The 11,064-nt window shown below is 40.7% G+C and overlaps 1 protein-coding gene across 3 annotated transcripts in view; it reads left to right on the top strand.

Moving 5' to 3' along the window:
• Nucleotides 1-6,775: 6,775 nt before the first annotated feature.
• LOC110536281 (netrin receptor UNC5D) overlaps nt 6,776-11,064 on the top strand; it is a 218,415-nt gene continuing 214,126 nt past the window's right edge. For all 3 annotated transcript variants that reach the window (XM_021621993.2, XM_021621994.2, XM_021621992.2), the window contains exon 1: nt 6,776-7,110. In XM_021621993.2, coding sequence (XP_021477668.2) covers nt 7,029-7,110 — 82 coding nt within the window. In that variant the 5' untranslated portion in view covers nt 6,776-7,028. The remainder of the gene's footprint in view (nt 7,111-11,064) is intronic.

Genomic DNA, 11,064 nt, shown 5'->3' with positions numbered 1-11,064 from the left:
TTGATGTTTGAAATCATATTCAGTCTATTCACAGGCACTTCTGTCGACATGTGGATATTTGAAATCATATTCAGTATACGCACAGGCACTTCTGTTGACGTGTTGATGTTTGAAATCACGGTGGATTATTGTTGTGTTCTTTGTGACCTCATAATCTTGGGTTGATTGCTTGAGGGCGGGAAGACATCTGTATGATTTTGTTATGAATGATGCCAAATACATGAACTTGTAAACTTACGTGAATGAGGTTGCTCTTAGGAAGCAAGTTTTATCTTGTGTCTAGTATAGAGGCAATATAGAACCTCTATATAATTTATTTTCTATTAATGGCTTTTTTTCCCATCTTTTTTTCCATTTTGTAATTGTAGTCATTTAGCTGATGCTCTTATCCAGAGCAACTTACTGTAGTGAGTGCATACATACCTTTTTTTCATATTCATGCTGTATCTTGGGTTGACTGGTGGAGGGCCTAAACACACCTTGTTTTGATTCTGTTGTGAATTATCAAATAACCTGCCAAATACACACATTTGTGTGGACGAGGTATCTCTCCAAGCAAGGCTGTTTCTAGCTAATGGATGCCATGAATTAAACCTACTTCTTAGTTGTAGTCAAAGATCATGTCAGAGTCATGATACATGTCATTCTCTGGTGTGCTCACTTTTTCTTCTACCAGTAGAGTGTCATTTTTGTAAAGAAGACTAATGTGTTAATCCATACACCAGACCTTGAGGATGAGTCCCTGTAGTTCAAAGGGCACAGAGATTACATGAAGGCCGAACAAGTGTTTTGGAAAATGAATCAGACTTAATGTTAGGTGACAAGAATCAATGACTCTTCACCTCTCTTAGACATGTTACACAACACTCACTAGTTCTGAACATTACTTAGCTCAGTGCCTTTTGGAAGGAGGCTACAGCTTATATATTTATAATCCTCCAAGCCTTATGATGTGAAAACATGTTTGTGTCCCAAATGGAGCCCTATTCCCTATATAGTGCATACAATATACAGTCTCTGTTGTCTGTGAAAGCTGAATGCATTTAATCAGTGCCTTTTGGGAGGAGGCTACAGCTTATATGATGACCACACTTCAAAAGGAATATGGTGCCATTCTGGATGCAACCATTGTTGTGAAATGTGGACAAATGAATGTGATATTTCAAAGGTGACAATGCTTTGTTTAGAGCTTTCCAGTAGTTGGATTGACCAACCATGGAGCATGTGGAAGAGACGTGGAATGTAGAAGATTGTGCTCTATTCTCTATTCATTGGCTCTAACATGGTCTGTTTATATCCTTGTGAGTCTCATCTGAAGTGCTCTAATTACAAGCCTCACCTTTGTATCACCCTAACTCTATGAGCTGCCTCCCAAATGCCACCCTATTCCTGATATAGTGTGCTACTCAGTTCCACATTTGTAGGCTATAGGGAATAGAATACGGTAATATTTGGAACGCACACGTGATATGAGTCAGTCTATCTCAATTACAAAATTCTTCATATTGTATGATTAATGAAAGCTACTCAACACAGTAATCACAATCAACTGCTGAAGTGTATTCTCTATGGGTGAACATAAACCAGCTCGATATTAGCGATGTTGGTAATATAAAGGTCTTCATGAGGTCAAGAAGGTGTTCAATGTATTCAGTGCCCATGGCAACTTCACATACAATGTAGGCTGAAGATTGTGGGTGGGTGTACAGTAGCAAAAATGATTGCTTCATAGAAAACCTGTTATTGCTTGATTTTAGATAGTGCCTTGTAAAAGATAAATCAACTTAAGAAAACAAACATTAACTTTTTTGATATTGCCATTTTTTTTTTACATATTTAAAGTTATAATACAACATCTTTCTGAAACCTACCTAAGAGGATAATTTGATTTGATATTGATAAAGCACTACGTACTTGTTTTTTGTGTGAAATACCTGTCACTTTCAGCAGTGCAGGGAGAAAACCACAACCACCGGATGACCAGTGTCTATCAATGTCTCTTTAGCATGGCGGCCATTTACCTACTAAGCACAGCATTTACATGATGTAGTGTATCTGGCGCTCATTGACAATCAATGCACATACAGCAGTGTCACATCTGTATGCATGTGAGGGTCACCTCATCTGTTACGGCCTCCCCTGTGGGCACCTACAGTAATCTTCCAATAGACAAAGCCTTCAGGCAGGCCAGCGATCACACACTCACTGCTGGTTTGTTTATGGATTTCCGGCATGTTCCCTTGAAGAAATTAATGTTGATCCCCGCAGGATGCTACACATTACGAACAACTCAATAGTTTTGACATGAAAGTGACAGTCTTATGTCCCAAATGGCACCCTATTCCCTATATAGTGCACTACATTTGACCAGAGTCCCATGGAAGCACTATATAGTGAACTGGGTGCCGTTTGGGACAAAGTAAGTGACAGTGACCTTTCTGCTTGAGTTTTCAGGCCTTCTCGACTTGCACTCAGACCATAGCGTGCAGAAAATAAATAAATATAAAGATGTTCAATCAATTCATAACAGCATCAAAGATGTGCACATGAATACCCTCCAGGAAAAAAACTGGTTGATAAGAAACCAGCCCTCATATCTGGCTTAATAAATGATGTCATACTGCACCTCTCTTACCAAAGAAGCATCAAGTGGCAATAATATGTTAGAGTTCACTCAGTGTTGGAAAGGCACAGCCATATTGTTCAAGCTTTTACTGCACCCCAGTAACTTACAATATATACTGAACAAAAATATAAACTCAACATGTAAGGTATTGGTCCCATGTTTCATGAGCTGAAGTAAAAGATCCCAGAATTTTTTTATAGACACAAAAAACGTATTTCTCCCAAATGCCAAGATAGTCCATCCACCTGACAGATTTGGTATATCAAGAAGCTGATTAAACAGAATGATCATTACACAGGTGCACCTTGTGCTGGGGACAATAAAAGGCCACTCTAAAATGTTCCGTTTTGTCACACAACACAATGCCACAGATGTCTCATGTTTTGAGGGTGCGTGCAATTGGCATGCTGACTGCAGGGATGTCCACCAGAGCTGTTACCAGAGAATTGATTGTTCATTTCTCTACCATAGGCCACCTCCAATGTCATTTTAGAGAATTTGGCAGTACGTCCAACTGGCCTCACAACCGCAGACCACGTGTAACCACCTTAGTCCAGGACGTCCACATCCGGCTTCTTCACCTGCGGGATTGTCTGAGACCAGCCACCCGGACAGCTGATCAAACTGTGGCTTTGCACATCTGACGAAGTTCTGCACGAACTGTCAGAAACCATCTCAAGGAAGCTCTTCTGCGTGCATGCTCGTCGTTCTCACCAGGGTCTTTACCTCAAATCAAATCAAATGTATTTATATAGCCCTTTGTACATCAGCTGATATCTCAAAGTGCTGTACAGAAACCCAGCCTAAAACCCCAAACAGCAAGCAATGCAGGTGTAGAAGCACAGTGGCTAGGATAAACGGCCAAAACCTAGGAAGAAACCTAGAGAGGAACCAGGCTATGTGGGGTGGCCAGTCCTCTTCTGGCTGTGCCGGGTGGAGATTATAACAGAACATGGCCAAGATGTTCAAATGTTCATAAATGACCAGCATAGCCCAATAATAATAAGGCAGAACAGTTGAAACTGGAGCAGCAGCACGACCAGGTGGACTGGGGACAGCAAGGAGTCATCATGTCAGGTAGTCCTGAGGCATGGTCCTAGGGCTCAGGTCCTCCGAGAGAGAGAAAGAAAGAGAGAAAGAGAGAATTAGAGAGAGCACACTTAAATTCACACAGGACACTGAATAGGACAGGAGAAGTACTCCAGATATAACAAACTGACACATAAACTACTGCAGCATAAATACTGGAGGCTGAGACAGGAGGGGTCAGGAGACACTGTGGCCCCATCCGAGGACACCCCCGGACAGGGCCAAACAGGAAGGATATAACCCCACCCATTTTGCCAAAGCACAGCCCCCACACCACTAGAGGGATATCTTCAACCACCAACTTACCATCCTGAGACAAGGCCGAGTATAGCCCACAAAGATCTCCGCCACGGCACAACCCAAGGGGGGGCGCCAACCCAGACAGGAAGATCACATCAGTGACTCAACCCACTCAAGTGACGCACCCCCCCCCCAGGGACGGTATGAAAGAGCCCCAGTAAGCCAGTGACTCAGCCCCTGTAATAGGGTTAGAGGCAGAGAATCCCAGTGGAAAGAGGGGAACCGGCCAGGCGGAGACAGCAAGGGCGGTTCGTTGCTCCAGAGCCTTTCCGTTCACCTTCCCACTCCTGGGCCAGACTACACTCAATCATATGACCCACTGAAGAGATGAGTCTTCAGTAAAGACTTAAAGGTTGAGACCGAGTTTGCGTCTCTTACATGGGTAGGCAGACCATTCCATAAAAATTGAGCTCTATAGGAGAAAGCCCTGCCTCCAGCTGTTTGCTTAGAAATTCTAGGGACAATTAGGAGGCCTGCGTCTTGTGACCGTAGCGTACGTGTAGGTATGTACGGCAGGACCAAATCAGAGAGATAGGTAGGAGCAAGCCCATGTAATGCTTTGTAGGTTAGCAGTAAAACCTTGAAATCAGCCCTTGCCTTGACAGGAAGCCAGTGTAGGGACAGGAAGCCAGTGTACCTGACTGCAGTTTGGTGTCATAGCCAACTTTAGTGGGCAAATGCTCACCTTTGTTGACCACAGGAACACTGGAGAAGTGTACTCTTCACGGATGAATTCCTGTTTCAACTGTACCGACAGATGTCAGATGATGTCATGTGGGTGAGCGGTTTACTGATGTCAATGTTGTGAACAGAGTGCCCCATGATGTTGATGGGGTTATGGTATGGGCAGGCCTAAGCTATGGACATTGAACACAATTGCATTTTATCAATGGCAATTTTAATGCACAGAGATACCGTGACAAGATCCTGAGGCCCATTGTCGTGCCATTCATCCGCCGCCATCACCTCATGTTTCTGCATGATAATGCACTGCCCCATGTCACAAGGATCTGTACATAATTCCAGGAAGCTGAAAATGTCCCAGTTCTTCCATGGCCTGCATACTGACCAGACATGTCATACATTGAGCATGTTTGGGATGCTCTGGATTGATGTTTCCGACAAAATCCAGCAACCTCGCACAACGATTGAAGAAGAGTGGGACAACATTCCACCGGCCACGATCAACTCTGTGAGACGGAGATGTGTTGCGCTGCATGAGGAAAGTGGTAGTCACACCAGATACTGACTGGTTTTCTAATCCACAGCCCTACCTTTTTTTAAGGTACAGTATCTGTGATCGACAGATGCATAGCTCTATTCCCAGTCATGTGAAATCCATAGATTAGGGCCTAATGAATTTATTTCAATTTACTGATTGAATTGTCTTGAACTCTATGTAAAACTGTATGTAAAATCTTTGAAATTGTTTCATGTTGCATTTATATTTTTGTTCAGTGTACATGTCTTTCACAACTAATGGGTGGGTGACATGCAGTATAATGTACATTTTGAAAAGGAAGCATGTGAAGAACTATCCTTAGAAAAAAAAAAAGAAAATCACTTTGCGGATTTGTTCTTGTCAATTTGGTCTGCCATTGAATTGTTCTGTGATTCAATAATAATTTTAATGTTATTATAAAGTAATCACAGTTTTTGTGTATATGTCTTGTTATACATAAGGATAAGAATGATATGATCTGACACAGAGCAAGTGTTCTAGTGAAAATGATTACTTATCCTCTTCAGACAGTGTGACCTGCAAAAAAAACATTTTTTTTTCCTGTGATGCCCTCTGATGATGCTTCTCTCTGTGAGTCACTTTCACCAGACATGCAGAGGTGAGAGTGTGATGGAATAGAGTCTGTCATGCTTGATATGGCAACACAGAGGACATCTTAAATTAGTATTTGAGTAATTCCTGGGTTATTCTTTGCTGTCCTTGAAGAGTAGTTTGGGCTATCCAATATGAAGCCAGAAAAGTGGAGTGGGATACAGCAGGCAGGGCGATGCATTTAAAGGTACTGGTACATCCACCATAATCTAATAGGCAAGGTGACGCATACACTTCAAAGGGAATTGCCCCTGCCAAAGTTAATGGGATGCTGTGGTAAAACTGATGAAAATCAAGGATGAAAATCCAAGGTTTTGGAAAAATACTTATTCCTTACTGAAAATAATACAATCTTTAAAAAAATGTATTGGCCTTCAGGTAATGTGCATAATATTAAGTAATATAATATAAATAATCATCATCAATCAATTCATAATATAAAGAAAATATAATGCAGTCAGTGCAATATAACTGCAGTACACTGCGGCATAACTGCAGTTAGAGTGCATAACTTTGGTTATTCTGCAATTACATCTTCCAAAATACCACAGTCGACTGCAGTTACTGCACTTTCAAAACTGGAACCTGTTTTTGTAAGGGATGCTAAATTCAAGTCCAACCTTGAGTGTAATTTTAATCTTCATATTTTGTTCATTTGATAGGTATAAAATTACCATACTCAAATAAACCACACCTCCCCAAAAATATTTTAAAAATGAACTCTTATTCCTTCATCATTTACAGAAAGGTGATGTCGTGGGAAGCCAAATCGTCTCGACCCTGATTTTAACATAACACCAGCCACGGTATGTCCAACTGCGTAACTCTCTGCTTTCTCCGGGCGTTTCCGCCATTCTCCTCTCCTCCACGCCCACCGCGAAGCGCCATTGGTTTACCGGTCTGTCATATACAGCTTGGTATGAGAGGTGCTAGAAAAGTCCGAGCAGTACCCCGCAACAACGTATGTGTGTTGTTACACAGTAAAGTGAAGTAAAGATACGGTTGTCTGGTGTGTCTGCGCAAGGTTCTTTCCAGCGGGTTAGAGTGACTGTCCCATGGTCCATGATAATTACATAGGAACCTGTTACTGACAGCACCATGTCAAGGCTTGCAAGAACAGGGTGAAAACGGGGGAATTTCTCCCGGTTCAGCGCATCCACTGGGAAGTGAAGCTACAGTATGTGTGCGATGACGAAGGGACGCTACCTCTCCCTGGGCTTCGTGTTCCTTGTTTATTGCACAACGTGCACGACATCTAAAGGTAAGGTTCCAAACAAGACATCTAATATATCCAAATAATTTGGGTATCATGTGTGTGTTTTTTTACTTGTCTCCAACATTGGGTCCAGTTGCGGTTTCTTATTTGGGCACTTACACATCAGTTTCACGTTGCTTGTGTTTTGCCAAGTTTCTCTAAATGAACTGAATGACTGCTTGAGTTGGACACTTTTTTTTGCCAAAAATATTATTACCATATGGTAGTACCATTTGATAAGTAACACGAGTTATTTTTTTGTCATCCCTTCGCTCGAAGGACATACGGTTCTGTCCTCGTGATCTTTTCTTCAACAATCCGGATACTGTCTTCTTCCCGACTCCTCAAACAGTTTCTCAATACAGTAATTCGTTTTACCAGTACTATCTGTGTCTTATATTGAACTGGTATAATGTGCTGTGTGAGAAGCAACAGGCGCACGAATGATCATAATCATCGCCCGCTATCAATTTCGAGAGCAGTTAATGCAAAAGTAATTTACACAAATGGTAAGTATGAATTAAAATGAATACAAATTTAGAGCAAATGACTGGATGTTCATATAAGAAAGGAAAGGGTTACAACATCATCAGTAGGCTACTGGGGATCTGCTCCTCCACATTGGGGTGCGATGGACTACTGGGGATCTGTTAAGATGTGCTTCAGGTGTTGTGCACTAACTCCAGTTCTGCATTGGCTTGTCAGCTATTGCTTATTGAAAAGATTAAATGTCTTTATTCCTAGTGTAATGTAGGCATACATTGTGTTTTGATTCGCATTCCTGGTGGGGAAAAACATTTGAGTTGATATGAGATAATTTCGCTCAATGGCACAAAACCATAGACCAGTCAGGGCTACAGTAGTTGTGCTTGAATTATTTTGCAGCTTGGTCTGGAAAGCTAGTGGATGACTGGCTGTCTCAAATGGCATCCTTTTTTATATAGTGCACTAAAATGGCACCCTATTCCCTTTATAGTGCACTACATTTGACAAGGACCCATAAAGGGAATTGGGTGCTATTTGTGACTAAGCCTATGTATTTGGTAGAGGTCGACTTCAGTACCCTAATATGAAGAGACCTCCCTTCTTGCCTCTTCCAAACGTGTTTCACAATACTCTGATGGAGGTCAAAACAGGTGTTGCACGCACATATCTTCACAAGGTTGATTCTATTAACCAACCAGCACCATCACGGTAGCCTGTGAAGCACTTGGACCTTACCCCTCCCCCCGGTGCCACCACTCAACAGATTTAAGCTCTTAAGGATCAATGGAGTTGTGGAACAGCACTATTCACCACAAACTAAAATCACGCGAGGGGGTCATGAACGGAGGTTTCGCCTGTACAACACTACTCTAAGCAAGCCCAGTGCACGCTGCCCTGGGGAAACTTTTAAAAGGATTCACAATTCCAATCTTGCCTCATCACACGCAAGGATAAGATAGTGTTCTGATCTCCATCTGTCAGGGCTGAAGTAGGCTACATACAATATGATTTCATATGTGAATCAGATAATATGAAATCAGCATGCTATATAGAACAATGAAGCTACAGTATAATGTATATTATTATCCTATATACCATGCTGATTTCATGTGGAATACAGCCACGTTTGAATAAATGTTGTAACACTCCTTTGAAAATATATTTTATTTGTGATTCTATGTTTGCAAGTCCATTAGCATGGGATTGATCAGGGGTCTTGCCTGATCAACATGGAGAATGGTGTGTTTTGGTGAAGATTGTGAAAACGATGTGTTCAATAGATAATCATGATCATATAAATGATCATGTTTATCCATTTCTGGATACATAATCTATATAGATTTAGATAGTTGATGTCACTTGCCATGATGAGGATTGACTGGTAACTGTCGAAGAATGATTCAGAGATCAGCAGATTTGACATTGTAACGAGTTGGTGATGGCTGGATACCATGCTGACCATAAATCACGTTGGCATCATTATCAAAGTGAGATTTAATCTCAGAGGTGTAGTATTAGGTTACATCCCAAATCACACCCCTTTCCCTCTACCCATTGATGAATGAAGGACGGGCAAATTAACTAACCAAGAAGTCCTACATTAATTTTCATTGAATTAGTGTGCAACAAAGCACAGTATTGTCTTTCCAATTCAATTATGAAATATACAGTCAGGTTCAACATTATTCGAACACTTGATTAAAAGATGAGATTATAAATTAAAACAAATAGTAATTACTTGTTAATTACTTTGTCTGAGAAATGGTATGTATGTATAATCTACCTCATTCATTTAGAATTGATTATTTAATGTCACCTGAAACATGATTTATGTGTATCCTTTAGGTTAGAAGTGAGTACTATTTAGCTGTTAATATTAAGCTAGCCTAGTTATTGCAATGAAGACTGGATAAGAAGGTTGTCTGGTACATCACAATCTTTGCATTATTCTGTGCAGCCGTATCATCCCTTGGCTCTGAGTCAATACAGTACAGAACCAACCGGCCATGCAGCGATGTGAATGCATTTATTTGATCTGAGTCCTCCTCCAGATGTGTGTTTTAAAACATAGTGTCTTTAGGAAAGTGTTCACACGCCTTGGTTTTTTCCACATTTTGTTGCTGGAATTTAATATTTATTACATTTAGGTTTTGTGTCACTGATCTAGATAGAATACCCCAGTGGAATGATATTTGTAGAAAATGTCATTTAAAAAAATGAAAAGCTGAAATGTCTTGAGTCAAGTATTCAACCCCTTTGTTATGGCAAGCCTGAAATAAGTTAAGGAGTACAAATGTGCTTAACATATCACATAATAAATTGGAAGGATTCATTCTGTGTTCAATAATAGTGGTTAACCAGGTGTTTTTAATGACTACCCCTTCTTTGTACCCCACACATACAATATTTGTAAAGTCCCTCAATCGAGTAGGGAATTTCAAACACAGATTCAACTACAAAGTCCAGGGAGGTTTTTAAATGCCTCACAAAGAAGGGCACCGATTTGGTAGATGTGTGTGGAAAAAAAATATAAAAAAAAGCATATGCTGAATATCCCTTTGAGCATGGTGAAGTTATTAAATCGGCTTTGGATGGTGTATCAATACACACAGTCACTACAAAGATACAAGCGTCCTTCCTAACTCTGTTGCCAGAAAGGAAGGAAACTGCACAGGGATTTCACCATGAGGCCAATGGTGACTTTAAAACAGTTAGAGTGGTTGTGATAGGAGAAAATTGAGGATGGATCAACAACATTGTAGTTACTCCACAATACTAACCTAAATGACAGCGAAACGAATGAAGCCTGTAAAGAATACTAATATTTTCCAAAACATGCATCCTGTTTGCAAGTAAGTAATACTACAAAAAAAATGTGGCAAAGCAATTAACTTTGTTCTGAATACACAGCATTATGTTTTGGGCAAATCCAACACAACGCTGAGTACCACTCTTCATATTTTCAAGCATGGTGGTGGCTGCATCGTGTTATGGGTATGCTTGTCATCGGCAAGGACTAGGCAGTTTTTTTATGTTAAAAAGAAAAGGAATACAGCTAAGCACAGGCAAAATCATACAGGTATATGTGGTTGTCTTCTTTCTAACAGATACTGGGAGACGAATTCATTTTCAGCAGGACAATAACCTAAAACACAAGCCAAATCTGCACTGGAGTTGCTTACCAAGACAACATTAAATGTTCCTGAGTGGCTTTCTAGCAATGATCAAAATGGCTTTCTAGCAATGATCAACAACCAACTTGACAGAGCTTTAAAAAGAATAATGGGCAAATATTGTACCATACTGGTCTTGGAGACTTCCCCAAAAAGACTGACAGCTGTAATCGCTGCCAAAAGTGTTACTAACATGTGTACCAAATGGCACCCTATTCCCTTTATAGTGCGCTACTTTTAAACAAAGCCAATAGGGTTCTAGTCAAAGTAGTGAACTATAAAGGCAATAGGGTACCATTTG

The sequence above is a fragment of the Oncorhynchus mykiss genome, chromosome 11 (assembly GCF_013265735.2).
Source record: "Oncorhynchus mykiss isolate Arlee chromosome 11, USDA_OmykA_1.1, whole genome shotgun sequence".
Taxonomy (NCBI): Eukaryota; Metazoa; Chordata; class Actinopteri; order Salmoniformes; family Salmonidae; genus Oncorhynchus; species Oncorhynchus mykiss.
Note: the sequence above shows the minus strand (reverse complement) of the source record. Positions and strands in the feature narration are given on the sequence as shown.